The sequence below is a fragment of the Lissotriton helveticus genome, chromosome 11 (genome assembly GCF_964261635.1).
Source record: "Lissotriton helveticus chromosome 11, aLisHel1.1, whole genome shotgun sequence".
NCBI lineage: Eukaryota > Metazoa > Chordata > Amphibia > Caudata > Salamandridae > Lissotriton > Lissotriton helveticus.
This window is the reverse complement of record NC_136072.1, coordinates 238,183,096-238,205,192: the sequence shown is the minus strand read 5'-3', so window position 1 is coordinate 238,205,192 and position 22,097 is coordinate 238,183,096. Positions and strand designations below refer to the sequence as shown.

The 22,097-nt window shown below is 45.4% G+C and overlaps 1 protein-coding gene across 2 annotated transcripts in view; it reads right to left on the bottom strand.

The window, feature by feature from the left end:
* Window positions 1-22,097, bottom strand: part of RNF13 (ring finger protein 13) — a 229,919-nt gene that overhangs the window by 159,296 nt on the left and 48,526 nt on the right. For both annotated transcript variants that reach the window (XM_078668038.1, XM_078668039.1), the window contains exon 2: window positions 9,208-9,335. In XM_078668038.1, the coding sequence (XP_078524164.1) occupies window positions 9,208-9,321 (114 nt within the window). In that variant the 5' untranslated portion in view covers window positions 9,322-9,335. The remainder of the gene's footprint in view (window positions 1-9,207; window positions 9,336-22,097) is intronic.

The following is a 22,097-nucleotide window of genomic DNA, read 5'->3' as shown; positions in this document are numbered from 1 at the left end:
GCATCTGTTCTTGGCATGTAGGGCTGCTAACATTCATATCTGTAGCATAGATCGCCGCCTAGTGTTGGGTCCGGATGATTGCACATTGTTGTCCTGGAAGAGTCTTCGAAGTATCACGAGATAGGTGGCTCCTCCCCTGGACTACAGTGCGCATGGGCATCGACTCCATCCTCAGATTGTTTTTAGCCATTGTGGCAAAGATGGAGTGTAACAGTGAAAGTGATGGCCATGCTAGAGATTAAATGCAAGAAAAGTCTGCAGCCGCTACGGGCGCCGGGGAGGAGGGCGGGCGATATGAATGTTAGCAGCCCTACATGCAAAGAACAGATGCATACTGGTAAGTAGCATATTCAGTTCGAGGCATGTGGGCTGCTAAATCCATATCTGTAGCATAGAATACATAGCAGTCCCTCCATTAACGGCGGCCGCCCGTGCCAGCTGCAGAAGTCTGAAAAAGTGTTTTAAGAACAGCCTGTCCTACAGCTGCCTGCTGTTTGGAATGCACATCTACACAGTAATGTTTGGTAAACGTATGTGGTGTAGACCATGTGGCTGCCCTACAAATGTCTTCCAAAGGAATGTTACCCAGGAATGCCATGGAGGCCCCCAACTTGCGTGTGGAGTGTGCACTGGGGGGGACCGTTAAAGTGCGCTTAGCCTTCTGATAGCAAATCTGAATACACTTAACGATCCACCTGGCTATTCCTGCTTTGGAAATGGGGTTGCCTTTATGCTGGGCTGCGAAGGCAACAAAGAGTTGCTGTGTCTTTCTAAAAGGTTGTATTCTGTCAATGTAGTACATAAGCGCTCTTTTGACATCAAGTGTATGGAGCATCCCTTCTGCCACCGTTTCTGGGTTGGGAAAGAATGCGGGCAGTTCGATTGTTTGATTGACATGAAACTGCGACACCACCTTAGGGAGAAATTTGGGGTTAGTGCGCAGCACCACCCTGTTTGAATGAATTTGTATAAATGGCTCTTGAATGGTGAGCGCCTGTAGCTCACTAACACGTCTTAGAGACGTTATGGTAATGAGAAAAGCCACTTTCCATGTGAGAAACTGAAGCTCACATGAATGCAGAGGTTCAAATGGGGGACCCATCAATGTGGTGAGCACCACATTGAGGTTCCACACAGGAGCTGGCGGGGTCCTGGGATGGATGACCCGCTTCAGCCCTTCCAGGAATGCTTTAATGGCAGGCACCCTGAAGACAGAGAGATGCTGCCTGTTTTAGAGATAAGCCGCTATGGCGGATAAGTGTATCCGAATGGAAGCGTATGCTAGATTGCATTTGTAAAGATGCAACAGATAGCAGATGATATTAGGAATGGATGCATCGAGCGGGTTGATAGCGTGCTCGGTACAGTAGATGACAAACCGCTTCCATTTTGCTGCATAGCAAGCTCTGGTAGTGGGCTTCCTTGCCTCCCGGATGATGTCCATGCATTCAGGGGGCAAATCAAGGTAGCCAAACTCTAAGACCTCAGGAGCCAGATCACCAGATTGAGCTGCTGCGGATCCGGGTGCTGAATGTCGCCACGGTTCTGCGTTAAGAGCCGGGGTGTGAGGTGCAGTCTTTGATGCGGAACCACGGAGAGTTCGAGGAACGTGGTGTACCACGGTTGTCGCGCCCACGTTGGAGCAACTAGGATGAGCGTCAGCGAGTGTTGCTTTAGCTTTTTTGCCACCAGCGGAATGAGAGGCGCTGGGGGAAAAGCGTACGCAAATCTGCCTGACCAGTTCATCCATATCGCATTGCCCTGCGATAGTGGGTGAGGGAACCTGGCGGCAAAGCTTTGGCATTTTGCGTTTTCCTCCGTGGCAAACAGGTCTATCTCTGGATGACCCCACTGCTGGAAGTACGGGCGGAGTACTGATGGATGTAACTCCCACTCGTGCATCTGGTGGCTGTATCTGCTGAGCAGATCCGCCATCTGATTGTCCGTGCCCGGGAGGTGTTCCGCCATGAGGAAGATGTTCCTCTGAATGGCCCACTTCCACATGCTCTGAGCCAGATGAGACAACTGTGGAGAGTGCGTACCTCCCTGCTTTTGAATGTAGTACATGGCTGTCATGTTGTCCGTCCGGATCAACACGACTTTGTTGCACAGATGTACTTTGAAGGACTTGAGTGCCATGAAGATTGCCATTAGCTCCAAGTAGTTGATGTGCATCTTCCTTTGTTGCGTTGTCCATAGACCCTGCACCGTATAGTGGAGCACATGAGCTCCCCATCCCTGGAGAGATGCGTCCGTTGTTAGTGTAATCTGTGGCACAGGCTCCTGGAACGGTCGGCCCCTGCAAAGGTTGTGTGGATTCCACCAATGCAGAGAGCTGTATGCCCGACCCGTCACCAACACTAGGTCGTTTAGCTGTCCTTGAGCCTGAGTCCACTGATGCGCTAAGCATTCTTGGAGCGGACGCATATGGAGTCTCGCGTGCGGGACTATGAAGATGCAGGAGGCCATCATGCCTATCAACTGCATGAACACTCTCGCTGGGAGTGAGTGTTGCGGCCTGAACTTTTGGATCAGCGCCTGGATGTTGTGGATCCTCGCTGGGTTTGGCTGAGCTGTGGCAGCCAGGGTATCGATCGTCGCGCCTAAATACTGCCGCACATGGGCCGGCTGAAGGTGTGACTTTGGGTAGTTCAGTGTAAATCCTAGACTGTGAAGGAGGTGAATGGTGTGGGACATGTCTGCGGCGCACTGCTGGGCTGACCTTGCCTGCACGAGCCAGTCGTCCAGATAAGGGTAGACATGTATACCCTGTCTTCGGAGGTGTGCCGCCACTGTCACCAGACATTTTGTGAACACTCTGGGAGCAGTGGTCACTCCGAAGGGGAGTACCTTGAACTGGTAATGCCTGTTTTGGATGGTGAACCTGAGGTACTGTCTGTGGGATGGGTGGAGTGGTATGTGAAAGTAAGCATCCTTGAGGTCCAAGGTTGCGAGGAAGTCTCCCTGTTGTAACAAGGGGAGAACCTGCTGCAGTGTCAACATGTGGAAGTGTTCTGAAAGAATGTACTGGTTCAAGGGGCGTAGGTCTAGAATCGGTCTGAGTGAGCCGTCCTTTTTTGGGATTAAGAAGTACAGGGAATAAACCCCTGTGCCTTCTTCCTCCACTGGCACGAGCTCCATTGCGCCATTTTGCAGCATCACCAGAACCTCCTGCTGCAATAAGTGCAAGTGCTCTGCTGACATAGGACGGTGTTTTGGGGGCATGGGTGGTGGGGTGGATGTCAGTTCTAAACAATAGCCGAACTGGATAAGTTTCCTGACCCACCTGTCTGTGGTGATGGACTTCCAGACGGGCAGGAACTGTTGGAGTCTCCCCCCGACAGGTGTTGGATGGTCGGGGGGCAGTGACAGGGAGTCACTGTTTGTTGGCGGCAGAGGAACGGGAACTGTTGTTGCCTCTGCCTCTACCCTTGGCACTGTTCCCTCTGTATCCAACTCTGCCCTGCTTGCTGTAGGAGGATTGCGCACCACTTTTATTGAATGGCGTCTGCTGCGACATGTGCCCTCTGTTAACACCTCGATTGCCTGAGCGACGAAAAGTGTTCCCTCTAAATTGTTTTGACTGGAGAGCTCCCATGGACTTGGCAGTCTCGGTATCTTTTTTGATCTTCTCCAGGGTGGTGTCCACCTCTGGTCCAAACAACCTGTCTGGATTAACGGGTTGGTTGAGGATAGTAGTTTGTATCTCTGGCTTGAATCCCGAAATGCGGAGCCATGCCGGACGCCTCAACATCACACTAGTGTTGATCGCTCTCGCTGCTGTGTCCGCAACATCTAGCTCACACTTTATAGCAGCGTTGGAGATGAGCTTCCCCTCCTGGATAAGCATTTCAGCTCCCTCTTTAAACTGGTCTGGGAGGTGTTGTAACAGCTGCTCTAGGGTGTAGTAGTGTGCCCTATCGTATCTGGCCAACAGAGCTTGCGTGTTTGAGATGCGCCATATGTTGGCCGCCTGAGCTGCCACCCTCTTCCCAGACGCCTCCAGCACTTTCGACTCTTTGTCCGGGGGAGGAGCTTCACCCGTTGTTTGAGAGTTTGCCCTCTTGCGGGCATTAGAGACCACCAAAGAGTCCAAAGGCAACTGGCCCCTTATGTAAGTGGGGTCGCCAGGTGCCGGTCTGTATTTCTTCTCAATGCGTGGGTTTACAACCCGAGATCTTGTGGGTTCCTTGAAAATGTCTGCCGCATGCTTAAGGACCCCTTTCAACATTGGGAGAGTTTTGACAGTTTTTTCAGAAGTAGAGAAAGTGTCAAAAAGGAAGTCCACCGCTACGGGGTCAGCATGCATCTCCACCTTATGGTTTGTAGCTGCCCTTTCAATTAAGGCATTAAATGCCGCAGAGTCCTCAGTGGGAGACGGCTTCACGTTATAAACCTGAGGATCCTGGACCGCTTGCTGGTCCCCTTGATCACCAGAGTCCATCCATGAGTCCTGTTGCTCATCAGGCTCTGTATGAGCAGGAAAATTGTACTCCTCATCTTGCTCCCCTCCATCCCCATCAGAGTATGTGGGTGAAGGTGTTGCACTCCTCCTATGCTGAGGAAGAATCTGCTCCACCAGAACCGGTGTTTCTGCTGCAGGCTTCTTACGTTTCAGAGGAATGGTAAACGACTGCAAAGGTTGTGAAGTAATCTTCCTCTTGTATAGCGTGAGTTTCCCGGTGTCGGCATCGATGAAATGCTCCGACCGTTCTTCAACCAAAGGGTGTCGATGACCCACAGTCCCAGCCCGGGTGAGTGGACGTCGCCACAGTGTCCTTGGGCACCGACCGCGGTGCAAAGGCCTTCGGCGCCACCTTAGGCGGCAACGTGTAGAGGAGCGGGGCCGATGTGGTCTTGGGTGTGTCTGCCGGCTACGGTGCGGAAGGAGTCTTCGGTTCCGATGCCAAAGCCTTGTCCTTAAGGCGCTTGAGGGAGTCCGAGACCTGCTTCGTAAAGGAAGCGGACGGCTTCGTCGATCCGACTGATGTCCTTGGTCCGCCCCCAGGAGAAGACCCGAGCGTGGATGACTTGTGTTTGTCCGTTCGAGGCGCAGGAGCACCCTTGACTGGTGCGCCACGATCACCGTCCACAGCTGCAGACGTCGATGCCGACGGCTTCGGATCGACGGGTTTCCCTTTAGGAGTAACGACCCCAGACTTTGGCTCCGCGCCCTTCACTGACTTCGTGTCAACGGGCCCCTTGGTCTTCGGCGCGACAGACTGTCCGGATGTAGGCTCGACAGCCTTCTCGGACGTCGGCTTGTCTACCCTGGTCGACACCGGCTCGACGGGCTTCTTCGAGCTTGGCTCCTTAACCACCTTCGGCACCTTTGCCTGGTCGCCAGCTGGCATCGGTTTGGAGGGCCCCAAAGACGACGGCGTCGGCACCGGAGCAGACGTATTCAGTTTCGATGGAGCGTCGGCCATTTTTGTTTTCATCGATACCGAGGGTTTCAGTTTCGGTTTCGATTTTAATAATGGCGGCTCCGCGGAGGTGTCCGTAGCCGGGCCGGAAGGCGGGGCCGTGGATCGAGGTGTAAGGTCTTGGGTAAGGCCGCGCGGCGATCCCGTGACCTGAGCCTTTGTAAGAGTACGAACGGGGCATAGCTCTTCCTCCGAGCTATCTTCCATGGCCCCATAGGCTTCGTCGTCGTCCCCTACCTTCTCGACGAGTTACTCAATGTCCTGACTGTGGATGTCCGCTCCGTCGTCGGACTCGACCTCCACCGGGGTAGGGGAAATCTGCAGGTGACGCACTTGGTCGTCTTCCGCGGGGTCGTCAAAGATGTCCACCGGTGCCGCAGCCGATCGCTGGGCCTCCAGGCGCGCCACACGCCGAAGCTTGATCGTCTTCTTCGATCGAAATCTCGAACAGGCCATACAGTTGGCCTCGTCGTGGTCCGGCGACAGGCACTTGTTGCACACAGGATGGACGTCAATATGTGGGTACTTGGATCCACACACGGGACATTTCTTGAATGGACTCCGCTCCATGCCGTCGAAGTCTTGCTGCGTCGACTAGGCCCCGATCACCGAAGAGTCACACGACCCCCCGGATATCCGACTCCACGAGCTGGAAGATAGACGGGACCGAACGCGAACAATACCAACGGTGTAAAGGAGGCCTTTTGGCCTTGAAAAAGTTCTATCACGATTCCGAACAGGAGACGTCGAAATCACATCCGAACCCAATGGCGGAATAAAACAATCTGGGGATGGAGTCGATGCCCATGCGCACTGTAGTCCAGGGGAGGAGCCACCTATCTCGTGATACTTCGAAGACTCTTCCAGGACAACAATGTGCAATCATCCGGACCCAACACTAGGCGGCGATCTATGCTACAGATATGAATTTAGCAGCCCACATGCCTCGAACACAAGATAACAGCTGATACAATCCTGACAAAAGTCTTTTTTTTTATAAGAAGATAATCTCGTTTATGTGGTCTGTATAGCTTATTCAACTTAAATGCTGTCAGTCTATTTATAAACTCTAAAATCCTTCAAGAACCATTACGGTATGGCTGCGCAGTCTCTGCAGTGTTCCTTTTACTGCTACTACGGTCAGCTTGCCACTCGTTTTCAGGGTAAAGTACCGACAGTTCCTCTTAGTTCTAGTCTTCTATCCAATTTGCTATTCCAATAAATCTCTTCTCTCAACGCATCATACTCCTCGGGCGATCCGCTTGATAATCCGTCGACGGATTATCATGCGGATCGCCCGAGGAGTATGATGCGGTGAGAGAAGAGATTTATTGGACAGCATTTAAGTTGAATAAGCTATACAGACCACATAAACGAGATTATCTTCTTATCAAAAATTTGTTTATTGGAAACTTACCCCACAACCGCATCTATGAAATTTTGAACATTAGATTGCCCTCAAACGAGTTAGAACGAGTCAAGGGGGAGCATCATAAATATTGCCTGATTTTTGAGACAAGATAGCATTGACCTTATCTAAAAGCCCTGATGATGTCCTATGGGGGACGAAATGCGTAGGCTGTATCTGGCTGTACTTGACCAACATATGAACTGTATCGATATCATTGAATCATCTCTTCTAAAGAAATCACTTGAAGTGTGAAAATAAAAAGAAGAAGCAAGCCTGCTTTAAAGAGTTTTTTCTTTAACTGATTACGTCTAAAAGTGACTGTTTAAAGTTTACAGTTAGGATATAAGATACTCCTTGGTTATTGTATAGAAAAGAAACGCTGTACGAGTTAAAAAAGATTGTGAGTCACCCTACTCAGAGAGGTGTGTTGGCACGTATGACATGGATAGAAATGGAAGTGCATGCAAATATTCTTCAAGCGTACAAACACTTTGGTAATGGGGCCTACAAGCATAGGGGTGCTATTTAGCACTGTAAGTGGCATAAAAAAGTTTGAGAGGGTACTCTAAAAAGGCATGGGCAAAGAAGTGAAATTAGGAAAATGTTATTAGAGGCGCTCCATTAGTAATAGGAAACACACTGCGTATATTATTATAATACCTTCATCAGCTTCATCTCAATTATTTTCACAGAGAAAAATGCAAGTACTCCCGAGGCCGGGCTTACATCCAAACCACCCTTAAAAAAAAAAAAAAAAACAGTGGGGAGCCACGGGCAATGGCCAATGGGACAAGGGAGCCGCGGGTCAAAAAAGTTTGGAAACCATTGCGTGTAAGCTCTGGTTTGCAGCAAACAGCTTTTAAAATCTCTTGCTTCTACATTTTGATATATTTTCCTCACAGGAAAATGCTATTTGCCCCAGATAGGTGGTGGCGCCCGGAGAACGGGCGAGCCCATTGGGCCCGCCCGCATAGACATTTAGATAGTGCCCCGGGGAGGTGGCAGACTCCGGGGCTGGGAGGGTGCCACATAGGCCCCCCACCCGCATTGCATTATTTTTATTTGAGTTGCCCTGGGGAGGTGGCGGTACCCGAGACGCAGGTGAGCCCATCAGCCTGCCCACATATAGATTTTGATAGTGCCCTGGGAAGGTGGCAGTCCCTGGTGCTGCGAGAGGGCCGCGCGTTCCCCCCCTGCATTATTTTATTTTGACTTGCCCTGGCGTAGTTGTGTCCTGGGATGCAGGAGAGCCCATCGGGCCAGCTAGCATATACACTTTGATAGTGTCTCAGGGAGGTGGCGGTCCCAGTCCCCGGGTCTGCAAGGAGGCCACGCAGGCCCCCTGCATTATTTTAATTTGACTTGCTCTGGGAAGGTGGCAGTACTCGGGGCGAGGGCAGGTCCGAGCGGGTCATCTGCATATACATTTTGATAGTGCCCCGGGAAGGTGGTGGTCCCTGGTACTGTGAGGGGGCCGCACAGGTGCCCCAACATTTTTTATAATGTTTGCCCCAGGGATGTGGCAGTCCCTGGTGCCTGGAGAGTAGCGTGCCAGCACCCACCACACATTTATATGTGAGAATGCTCTCGGGACCTGTCCACCGGGGGTTAAAGATTAGAGAAGTGTGGGAGCCTGCGCTACTTTACAAAAAAAAATATTTCGGTGGGAGCCACGGACTAAGCACCGCTGACGCCCCTCACAAAAAAAACATCTTTTGCCCTGTTAGGGAACCGCCCACCACCTCCCCAGAGGCATAGTGGGATCACAGTATACCTATCCTGCCGCCTCCTCTTTTTTTCTACCTTTTTTGTGGGAGTCGACCCAAGCCGAGTCACAAGATGGAAGCCAACACTTCCTGGCTGGAAATGTTGGCAGCCAATCAGATTTCAGCACAAGGACTTTTGGATACTTGGAGAATCCACATCCATACATATAAAATATTTGTTTCTCTCAATATCGCAATATCTACTGAACGGATTAAGGCCACTTTCTGGACCAACAGCTACCTTTTTGCAAAATTTGGTGCAATTCCATTCAGCAGTTTGGGCGGTAGTCGTGTCTAAAATCTCTTTGGGAATTAACATGCAGAAAACATGTTTTGGGGGACCCCCCACCCTCCCTTTTCTCACTTCACGAATCACCACAACATTTTCAAAACAGCAACTGGAGTGACCGTCATACTAGTTTTGAAAATGTCATGAGGATTCGTCAAACTACCTCAAAGTTATTGCCAAATGAAAAAACGCTCTTCCTAACTAGCTAGGTCCAAACTATAACTACCTACTGGCGACTGCCAGTAGGTAATATATATATATATATATACACAGGTATACTATAGTTAACATTAAAAATAGAGTTTGTATACTTACTGCTTTAATATCCGCCTTTACAGGCAGAAGGGAAAAGAAAGCCAGCAGCTGGATTGTAATGATTGTCTTGAATTGGTTGGTAGATGGCACTGAAATCACCTTTAACAGCAGCATCTTTGACTGAAAACCTGACAACAGAAGAAAAAAAAAACAGGTGTCAGAGAAAAATGATCATTCCATATTCTGCAGTCTACTGGAACATGTGCAGGAGAGTTTAAGGCATACTGTAATCATAAACACATGAGAATTTCAGAACGTTTTGTCTCATCTCAGTGGTGCAAAATTGCTTTCTCTGTCTTAACACTTGGTTAATCCCATTATGCACATTTTCAGTAGAGGACAATGAATCCGACATCTGCATGCAGGTTTATATTTACATGAAAACGGGAAGGCTACATTCACCCATCATACTTGGGTCTTGTCACAATTGAGGAAGGGAAGTATCAACTGGCAAGGAACACGTGGGGTGATGTTCATGTCTTTGTACCAAGTAAACCAATTACATGACTTCCATCATTAAAGACATGACCTTGAATTTAGAGTATTTTAATCTGCTGATTAAAGTGACAATCAGTCCTCAAGCACTTACAAATTTGAGGGAAGACGTGGCCTTATTGGAGGACACTTTTCTTCTCATCTTGTTTTCCATCCACGTATTTTCATGCTATATGGCAAGGATCCATGGAATAGAAGTGTTGGCCAACAATGATGTTAGATACCCTAAGCAATGGAGTTGCAGCTACCTCTTAGGAGCCAATAAAACCATTTCAAAAAGTCCAAATTGCACTGTCTCTTTGCTTTACACATTCATTTGTACATTGTATTATTGTTGGCCATTGTTCCTGCTTATCGTCTACTTTTTTTCTCTGATGTTTATTAGAGCCGCAATCAATACATTTTCCAACCCTTGAAAAGTATCTCAGTTTTGACAGGGGAGTCCAAATCAGTTAACACATGATAAGAAAATGTTTGCGAACATGTTGGATATTTCAATGTTGCCTGTAATTACATTGTTATAATACGTCCATGATTGTATTAGCCAAAATGAAATTCTACATTCACATCCCAACGAAAAGGAGTTATTATTCTCCGGGGAAGATATTAATCGGATACCCCTTGATAACCTGCAGACCAGAAAAGGTTCCCACACTGGAACCTCAGTAACAGGAATGAGGAGAGCCAAAATAACTGGTTTAGCAGCAGGTATCCAATAAGCCAGGCCATTTTTCAGCTCAAAATTTAAGATATGGACAGGGTCCGCCCCCACTGGATCCATACTTTGTTCAACACACCAAAAGATCCACCGTCCTCATGCTGTTGTATAGCATTTAACTGTACTCTCTGGCTAAGCTTCAGATCCAACTTGGGTCCTTTGGCAGGAAGCTATCCCGGAAGAGGTAAAAACTCTCCATCTTGAAATGCGACTACACTACCAATCAATGGATCTGTAAAGACTAATAACTGACTGGATGGTTGCCTTTGTCCATTTCCACCAGGAAGCTCAGGAAACTCTTGGAACATATGACAATATGGCCCCTAGCCAATTTTTCCACCTCTGCCACCTCCTCGTCTAGGAAGAGGCCCTCATTCTGTAATAAAACCAGTGGCCTAAGTCTGCCGCATTATATTGGAAAGCTATTCGGGAACCTCTCACCATCTGGAGCACTGTCCCTAGTCAATTGCTGACACTGGATTTCTTTATGCTGGTCACAACAACTATCCTGATACAAAACCTGGAAGAAGCACTACTTATGTGGATACTGCGCAACGAAGACATAGGAAACGCTTATTCTCTTCTTGATTAAATATCTTGATAGAGAGCGTTGTAGAGGTTCAAAACTGCTGATATTGTGTGGACTACTGAGAATGGTAATCTAAATAAATCTCGTTGCAAATTTTCTTTTGAATGGATGGAGTTGGCTGCTGAAAATGAAATTATATAAATGAAGAAGGAATATGCATGATTCTCGACTCCGGGCCTGACAGACCCACAAAGTAAACACAAAATATTTACACTACATAAGACATTACTAACATATACCGGTTTATTTCCATTACTCAGCTACAAGTTGGCTTCAGACTTTAAATGCTTGCAGAAGACATTTCTTAAGTACTAAACGTACCAAGAAACCTGCCATTTATCAAATGGGCCCAACATTGGGGGCAACACTATTTAAAAATGAAATAACATAATATATATATATATACATATATATACATATATATATATATATTCACTGAAAAAACCATAGGTTATAGACCATATATAGTTAGGAATTAGCATTTAAAAAACCTTATTTTACTCACACAAAACCATTGAAATTCCATATATAGTTAGTTGCACTAACTATATATCGCGCACCCGCAATCCACTGCTGATGATGTCACATATTACATCATTCATGACATGGTCAGTGACATCACTGATGACATCACTGATGACATCTCAAATGACATCACTGATGACATCACTGATGACAACATCCAGTGACTGTATGTTTCTGTAAAGTTAAAATATGTCTTACATATTGAAGAATGAGTGGATGTAGAAGAGTCTGGATGAAGGATTTAGTAGGTGCATGACTGACTGTATGAGTGAGTGATTAAATGTGTCTCACTGAGTGCATGGGTTAGTGACTAAACTGTCTTAATTTGTGCATCATTATGTCTATTGTTCTGTAAACTGTTGCATGTGTTGATCAATAGCTATATGAGTAACTATATGGGTTATTGATTGATTGTCCAAGTATTTGTATGGGAGACTGAGTGTGTGTGTGGCTGGCCCCTTGGGAGGTGTGTGACTCTGTGCAGATCAATGTGTACTTATATCAATGATTGTATAACAAGGTAAGTATGTGTTAGTATATGTTTGAAAATATAAGGTGCTCTATGTTTAACTGTATAGACAAGAACATGGAAGTGTGATTGATTCTTTACAGGACTGACTAGGTGTGTGAGTAACTCCATGGATGAGTGGCAGAGTGTGAGTGTCTGTATAGGTGTATGAGTGCATATGATAGTGTTGTAAAGATGAGTGATTGTATGTATGAATGATTGTATGGGTGAATGAGTGAATGTGTGTGTAGACGTAGGAATCAGTGAGTACATATGTAGTAACTAGTATTGGTGTGTCAATGGTTTCAAAAATTATACTCTGTATTTAACACTGGGTGAAACAGAGGTTATATTAAAATATGAGGAGATGCATTGTATTGTCACATGAATGATATCATCAGTGATGTGGTCATTGATGTCAAATGAGATGTCATCAGTGATGTCATCAGTGATGTCATTTGAGATGTCATCAGTGATGTCATCAGTGATGTCATCAGTGATGTCACTGACCATGTCATGAATGATGTAATATGTGACATCATCAGCAGTGGATTGCGGGTGCGCGATATATAGTTAGTGCAACTAACTATATATGGAATTTCAATGGTTTTGTGTGAGTAAAATAAGGTTTTTTAAATGCTAATTCCTAACTATATATGGTCTATAACCTATGGTTTTTTCAGTGAATTTTCAAGGTTTTGTAAATGCTAATTCCTAACTATATATGGTCTATAACCTATGGTTTTTTCAGTGAATTTTCAAGGTTTTGTAAATGCTAATTCCTAACTATATATGGTCCATAACCTATGGTTTTTTCTGTGAATTTCATTGGTTTTTTAACAGCTAATATCTGTAGCTGTAAAATGTATTCTTCTTTAAATCCAAAAATATATTTTATATGTTTATGAATAATTTTTTTTTTAAATATTTTTTTTTCTTCGTTCCCGCTTCGCAAATCGGGAAGCTTCCCGTTAGCTGACCTTGATGCCGCGAAATAGACCGCGAGCCGGTAAACGTTTCTTTACCGCAAGTGCCGCGTTACAAAACAACATCGTGACGCCTCCCGTCCGCATGACGTTTCACGTTGTCGCGTGATACGTCATATGACGTACTACGTTAGCGAACTGGTACGCGAAGCGAGTCGCAAAGCGCAGGTTTCTGGAAGCAAACCGGGAGGCCCTGCAAAGCGCTTAACGTAAACACAGCAAGTCATGTGACTTGGTAATAACACTTTTCATTGGTTCATTTCACTTTTGGTTTCCTAATGATGTAAGACTAGGTCATATAATCTAAAATGAACACTTTTGATTGGTTGAGAACTCTTGTTTTTCCCAAATGATGAAAATCCCTCCTTCTTTCCTCACTCTGACTTTCATCATTGTGAGAGAAAGACCCTTTGTGATCACTGAGCAATGGCTTCTTTAGTAGCTTCAGCTGGTGCTTCCCCACCACCTCCACCACATCCAAGGAAGAGTGGACCACCTGCTCAAGTTATAATTCAACAAGAAGAAGAAGAAGAGGAACAGGAGGACGAGCACGAAGAGAGGCAGTTTTTGCCTGAGCAGCCCAGGACGTCTCACCGGAAAGAAAACTTCATTTGGCAATTTTTTAAAATTCCCAAAGGTCAGAAAAAAGTAAATGCAAGATACGTAACTTGCCTTATATGTCAAGATAGACTGTCCAGAGGGACCGACAAAAAATACAGTTTCGGAAACTACACAATGCATCGCCATATGACTAGGTGGCATCCTACCAACTACAGTGCTGCACAGTTTCGGAACGACCTAGATAATCTCCCTATTATGGCCAGAAGATCTGTTGTACCGGAAGTAACAGGACCAGAGGGCAGGGAGATGGTGCCAAATATACAAATGAGATTTGGTGAAGTAAAACACACCTGCGTATTTTGCGATGGATTCATTTCCTACGGAGAAAGAAGCATCACTCTGATCAACAGAGCTATTGACTATCATATGCAAGTTTGTCCGAAACGCCCAAAATAATAAATACTTCTTTTTTTTGTTTTGTTGCTCCTGTTGAGCCCTTTACAATGAATCGTTTTCATTGCCCCCTCCAAGAAAAACCCAAAAAAATATAAAACGGTTCCGAAAAATTCAAAAACAGTAAAAAAATGTTCAGAAAAATAAAAAAAAAAAGTTATTTTCAGAACTACCTCCCCGTTATTAAAAAATTGGTACAATATTTGGAACTGTGCCAACCTCTATTTCTCTTAGTTCGCTTCCTAGTTCGCTCGCCGGTACGCGAACTGGAAGCGAACCAAAAACAGTAAGTATAAGGGAGGGAAACACACACTTATGTTAAAATAAAGACAGCTATAGGGGAGTAAACTAGAGATACTATTACCCGTAATCCACTGCTGATGATGTCACATATTACATCATTCATGACATGCTCAGTGACATCATCAGCAGAGGATTGCGGGTTTTTTGACAACATGCCTTATCCACGGTTTAATAACGCTGCCTTTTGCTTTATATAAGTTTTCAAATTGTATGAAATATATACCAATAGGTCGTTATGAACCTTTAGGTAGTGCTTTTCTTCATGAGGTCTGGTCGCTTCCATACACATACAGATGTTTCAAAGATGATCAAGACCTTTATCTGAATGGAGAGGAATGCACTGAGACGCCAGATCATTCACTAATGTGTAGGCACATACAGTTACACGGTTCATGCAACAAACACCGACCAAATATGGCTTGCGTGTTGCAAGGCACGCCAGTTCCTGCTATCATCCCCACGTTCAAGTTGTTGGAAAATGGTAGTTATTTGATGCTCAATAATGAAGATTGTTCTGAGTTAATTAAAAGTATTCCTTTTATCGTAACAGTAAGTGAACGGGTTATTTGCTGCAGAAATGTTCTATTTCCTCCCACACATGAACATAGGGAGTTTTCAATCTGGCCACAAATACCAACCTTGGGACACGTTTCAACGGCATGGCAAGAATAAGAGCTCTTTTGTCTCAGAGAGAGGTGGCCTTGAGTTCGGCCCGTGAAACTTTCGTACTTCACATAGCGAACACCCGTACAGAGGTGCACACCCTTTTCAATTAAGATTTGCCTTTCAATTTCAGCAACATGTTTCCGACTATCTTTAACGCATCCTCCACAAAGTCCCTGACACACTTTTTTAAAGTTGTTACCAGTGGTCTCGTGACTTCATTTGAGAAAATCTTTGGAGTCATCCCTGCTTCCTTTCATTGTATTTTCTGCACTCTGGTTCGTGGATTGGCATTTTTACTTGCATTACCAGCGGACGCTCTTGTGCTTTTTTACATTTTTAAATATGGATGTCCCTCCTATGCAACCTCCGACCCTGCAGCTGCTGACACTGTTCCGCAATCGCATGCTAGAATATTATGGCACAATGCCGTTGGCGATATTAAGCACGGCATATGGATTATCTTTTCGGTTCTCCTACTTCACCTGTGTCCAGCCTGTATTTCACTGCCTGACCTGTGATTTCGATTGGGCCATTGATTTGTGTCTCTGCGGACCGGTTTCTCCTGACGTCGACTTTAATCAGCTGATGACTCCTATCATTACTCACGAGTTGGTTTGTCCTGGCGAAAGGATTATGGCTGTGGCATTGATGCATGGACTACTTGGTCCCTGGAATTTACTGGCGGCAGCACAGTCTTTCTTGGAAGAGAGCTTTCTTGAAAACCCACCGAGCTGTCCTCTGATGGTGATAGAGGATCCGGTGCTGGGAGAGCACGTATGTTCTTTTCCGCTTTTAAATTGGATGGCTGAACTGTTTTCGGATGAAGACGGTGACTTCCTATTGGAGGCTGTTGCAGCTTATTTTGCATACACAGTTATGTCATAGACCTTTTTCATGTTTGATATGCTGAGTACTAGCATTTCATTGACAATTCATTGACTTATTTGTCAAGTTTTTATTATTTACCTTGCCTATTGGCTTAAGACTCGATAAAGTACTTGGCTGTTTTATTTTTCTTTAGCATTAAATTTTCCTAGTTTTTAATGCTTTACCTTGCGGACCGTCCACATATAAACTTGCAATCTGCTCTCATGAGATGGCACTTCTATTATCTTATTCAGTTCGTTTCCGGATCATGAGGAGGTGTCATCTAGGTCCTGGATATCTTTACACCGTGTTAAGTTAGCATGGGCTCATTACCGGTTTAAACGCCATTTTTCCTTTTTTGCAACTTCTGCACACGACACTTAGTTGTTGCTTTAGCTTTCCACCTAGTAGTTCATCGTGGTTTACATGAGAATAATATGTTATTGGTCTACTATCTGCTTTACTTGTTAAACTATATCTGTACAGCGAGTGCTAAAGTTTCAAGAACAACACGATACAGAATTGTTATGAGGTCTGATCTCCACGACTTCATACTCATAACATAAGTGCAACTTCTGCCAATTCTGGGCATGAGGCGGGTTTTATATTGCTTTGCCGAACACACATACACAACAGTTGATGCGGTTCACATGAAGAGAGAGCTGGTGTATGCTGATGTGATTCCTTCAAATCTAAGACACTAAAGTATGGGCACGCCCTAAACCAACACAAAGAGACCTTCTTAGCAAATAATATAATATGTGTATTAGGGAGGGTGAGATATAAGCAGCCGCGGGCCGTGGAGGGAGTTACGATGGGGCAGGGAGGCGGGGAGGGGGAGAAGCAGGGTGGAGCCCTCTCTACCTTGCCCCTCCCCCTCCCCGCCTCCCTGCCCCACCGTAACTCCCTCCACGGCCCGCGGCTGCTTATAAGTGTTGCTAACTCTTATTCATTTACAGCATGTTAACATACTGTCACCATTCGCTTTTTATGTACTAGTAACTATGCTGGTAATTTTGCTACTGATAATATGTGTACTTGTATTCTCCACCCTGCTTCTCCCCCTCCCCGCCTCCCTGCCTCACCGTAACTCCCTCCACGGCCCGCGGCTGCTTATAAGTGTTGCTAACTCTTATTCATTTACAGCATGTTAACATACTATCACCATTCACTTTTTTGTACTAGTAACTATGCTGGTAATTTTGCTACTGATAATATGTGTACTTTTATTATCTAAGGTACTACGCCTGAGAAGACGGCATTAGTAAATAAACATTTCAAATACACATCTGTTCTTCTTAACTCCATGTTCTGGTTTCTAAGAAATCTATAACGACCGACTGTTCGTGAGTTCCACGTATCCTGAGGTACTATAAGTTCATATTCTGGATTGTCTAAACATTGAGAGTTTGTTATATCCAATGTGACACTGTACCTAGCTTGCTAAGGAGTTTTTGATTACTAACGTGAGTTTTGGGACACCCTAATTCGCCGAGGTTCCAATCCTCTGTCCACAGTTCTGTGTGACAACAGAAACCCTGCGACAGGGGCACCCCCGACCCTTGCTGGAGCTTCATCACACTTGCGATACAACTCCAGCAATGCATTCGCCGAGGTTCCAATCCTCTGTCCACAGTTCTGTGTGAGAACAGAAACCCTGCGACAGGGGCACCCCCGACCCTTGCTGGAGCTTCATCACACTTGCGATACAACTCCAGCAATGCGCCACCTTTACGGCACAGATACATCACGCATCTGTGCTGTTTTTGCCCCATGATGCGCCGCATTGTAAATGCAGCACACCATAGGTGACGGAACAGCGGCACAGAATGACTAACACATCCCTGGTGATGCGCCAGTCATCATAAATGTATCCCTATGCTTCTTATCTTGTTAGAGATGAACCGCCATATATATCATCAAAGTTTTTTGCATTTCCTAAATAGCGAACTTTAAGGAATAAATAGCGATTCTTTACCATTCCTAGTTTGCGATGAGCTATTTGCTAATTAGCCGAATGTAGCCCAATGAAGCCCAATGTAGCCCAATGTAGCCCAAAGATGGCCGCCAGACACACAAAAAAACAAATGTAGCCCAAATATCAGCCAGATGTAGCCCAACTATAGCCCAGTGACAGAATGACCAATCAGCTTCGCAAACCTCCGTTACGCGAAGCGGAGCGCTGTTACAGATATATATCTTTTTTTGAACGTTAATTTCTCAAAATCCACTGGAGCACATATATTGAGACCTAGCAAAGGCACATCGGGCTACCAGTCCCTAATATTTTGCCAAGTTTCGTGCAAATCCATTCAGCCGTTCAATTATTATTATTATTATTTTTTTTTGCCCCGCGGGGCCCTTTTAAAACCTCCACATCAAACCTAGGGGGTCAGCGAGGATCTACTATGCCCCCTTATAGTTATTTCCCCCTTTGTTTTGACCTCCTCTTGTCTCTCGATCCTACCGAGAGACAAGATGGCGGCCGCTACGGACTGTTTGGAATGTTGACAGACGCCGGAGAACCAATCAGCTTCGCTTCACAAAGCTCCGTTGCGCGAAAAGTCCGCGAACCAGAGCGCTGCCCGGTCCGCTGTTACAGATATATATCTTTTTTTAAACGTTAATTTCTCAAAATCCACTGGAGCACATATATTGAGTCCTACAAAAGGCACATCGGGCTACCAGTCCCTACAATTTTGCCAAGTTTCGTGCAAATCCATTCAGCCGTTCGGGCTAAAAGTGAGGCCAACCGCCCTATGGAAAACTCAATGTTAAAAACACGTTTTGGGACCCCCCTTTTTTCTCGGCCCCCACTGGACGAACCCCCCCCAAATTTTCAAGGGCTGCTCAGAAACAAAATGTGCCATTTTCCTGAAAATTTCAGCCAATTCCGTCCACAAACGCCAAAGTTATTAGACATAGAATTTTCAAAAAACCCATAGAGAAAAAATCCTAACTATATATACCTACTGGCGACCGCCAGTAGGTAATATATACATATACATATATATATATATATATATACATATATACATATATATATATATATATATATATATATATATATATATATATATATTACACACATGCCACTGCACTCGTCCAGCACTGCTCAATGTCCCGTGGCAACGCCGATCCGAACAAACGAAAGCGGATGTATGACGTTACAACGCATACTTTTACCACGCATACCTTTACAACGCGGTTTTTACCACGCATACCTTTACAACGCATAGTGCTTAGAGGTGCTGGATAGTGGCAAGTATAATTTTCTATTCCAACTCCAGTCTCCGAGGACACTAGGGAAGGTGTTGGATAGAAAATTAAACTTATTCCCTATCCTAGAGCACCCGCCAGCGCAATGCGTTGTAAGGGTTTGTGTTGTAATGCCAGCGTTGTAATGGTATTGCGTGGTAAAAAATGCGTGGTAAAGGTTGTATACCACCGAAAGCTGACCCAGTCTTGAGGTGAAGAGAATATTTGTATTCAATTTTGTTGCATCGCCACCAGCATAACGTTTTGGCCTGCTCAGAGGCCTTGGTCACATGACGCTAAGGGTGGGACAGACTGTTTTTAAAGTGCTAGTGCATAGTTACAAAGACACATCATTGGTTAAACACAAGTGCCTGGTAATAGACATAGAAGACATGTCAGTGAACACATTAAAAAGCCAATAAAAGTACAATATCAAAAAATGTTAAAAAACAAATTTACATATGTACAAAGGGCAAAATAGATTTTAAATACAAAAAAATCCATCCAACGGGCAAAGATAACCCCATATTTCACAGAGGGGTTAATGTTGATGAATATCGTCACAAGCGAAATGTGGTAGCCTGTAGGAATCGAAACAGTGTTCAATCCCCTAATGTAAATGTAAATGTAAATGCAGTATACTTGTAAAGCGCACAGCTGCCCCAGCAACGGGGCGTCCCGGCGCTGTATAACTCTGGGGAACCCGTCCTGGCTTTCCCTGTGGGATGATCCCTTGCTGGGAGTCCCCAAGGTGGAGCCAGGCATCCCCGGAATTGGTGGGGCCGTTGTGGAGATTAGGCAAGCTAATGCCCAGAGTTGCCGAGTGGAACCCCTGGTTAGAGTAAGCACTGAAGCGAGAATTATCGAGTCCGCTGACCAAGGTCCACGACCCTGCCGCGTCGGGAATTGAACCCTGGTCCCAGGCTGACTTCTGCTCTCAGGCCTGCCGCCTCTAACCAGTGAGCCACACTACTCCACGTAATTTATGTTACCAACTACTCCATGTAATTTATGTTACCAACATTTCACATCAGCACAACCCCACCCTATGGCGATTGTAGATATAATATAACCCAAGTGGGTTAATAAAACATGTCATGTTCGATTGTTATGTTAACCAAGCCAATTATAGCACTGCTTTAATGCTTATATTAACAGTTATAATAACCATCGTGTTAACCATCGTGTGTCAACCAAGAGAAAATAAAGCAAAGGGTGTCGTGAACAGCGATGACACAAAATAAATAACATTAAGACCCCTCCCTAGATGGATGATGGGAGTATGTTCAAGTAGTCATCATGAATCTTATATCATTACAGGAAAGCTGTGGCAGCATTGTATGTATTTCATAAAGGATAGGGATATCAGCGTCTAAGTGATAGCACTGGTATACAAAGGATATAGTTATACTGTACTATCTGGGAAGGATTGCCCAGTAAGGCTGACTGGGATTTACAGATGAGTGTAAAAATCCACACTGGTGTTTAAACCAAGTGGTGTCTTGGTGTCGAGATCAAGGATATATTTGGTTTCAAGAGCCCTTAAGATAGCTTCACGGTTACCCCCTCTGCGAAGAGGCGGGACAGAGTCAATCGCGAAATATTTCAGCAAATGGCTCTGTTTCTCATGATATTCCTTAAAATGACGTGCCACCGGGTAGGTGTGGTCCTCAGTGTTGATGGCCCTAATGTGCTGGAGTATCCTCTTGTGCACCTGCAGCTTGGTGCTACCCACATATCGCAGGGCACAGGGACACTCCAGCACATACACTGTGAACTCTGTTTTGCACGTTAATTGCTTGGTGATAAGCCGAGGAACATCAGAGAAAGGGGTTAAGTACTCAGTCATGTTAATGCCGTGCCTGCAAGCCTTGCAGGACGAGCATTTTTTAAAACCTTTGATGGCCTTGTACCAAGGCGTTAATGCCACAACCTCAGGACTGGACTTAACTAATGCTTCACTAAGGGAATAAGCTTTCCTACAGGAGATATCCGGTCTAGCTGGCATAAGGTGTCCAATCACTGGATCAGAATTAATAAGATTCCAGTTTTTGGAAATGATTTTCCTTAATGCCTGAAATTGACGATTGAAAGTCAATACTAATCTCACCGGTTGATCAGCATTGTCTGCTTCTTTGTTTGTTGATCTCCTGGGTTGGGTTGTAAGGCTACCTCCCTAGGCATGGCATTCACCTTACACATTTCCGAATCAATTGAGCTCTGAGAATAACCCTAGGTAAAAAACAGGCTCTACTGTCACATTGGGCCTGACTGCATTGTTCCTCTGTGCTACAAATTCGTCTGATGCGCAGCATCTCCCCATAGGGGATGCTGCGAATCAGGTGTGCCGGGTGATGACTCTTGGCGTGGAGCACAGTATTTCCGGAGGTCGGTTTATGGAACAACGTAGTGTGTAACTTGTTGTTGGTGACCAGGACCCCGACATCCAAGAAATCAATACATGTTTGGCTCATATTGTGGGTGAACTCTAGGTTATATGCGTTGTTGTTTAGTTGTGCAATAAACTCGATTGCCTCCCGTTTGGTGCCCCGCCATATTAAAAATATATCGTCGATATAACCATACCATTGGGCTACCAGTGTAGCCATAATCAGACCGTGCGTACCCATGAGGACCTGCCTCTCCCAGTAGCCCATATGCAAGCAGGCATAACTGGGAGAGAAGCAGGCCCCCATGGCCACACCCCTGATTTGTTGAAAGAATTGGCTATTGAATTGAAAGTAATTGTTATTCAAACAGAATGAAATCATAGCAATCAACATTTTGTTATGTTCCACATATTGCACAGACCTGTTCCCCAAGAAGAGTTGTATGGCCCTTAGTCCGTCAAGGTGCTTGATGCTAGTGTATAGTGACGACACATCAAGCGTGATTAACCAGTAATCTGACTCCCACTCCACAGTCTCTAGTTTTCTCAAAAAGTCACTTGAATCTTGCACA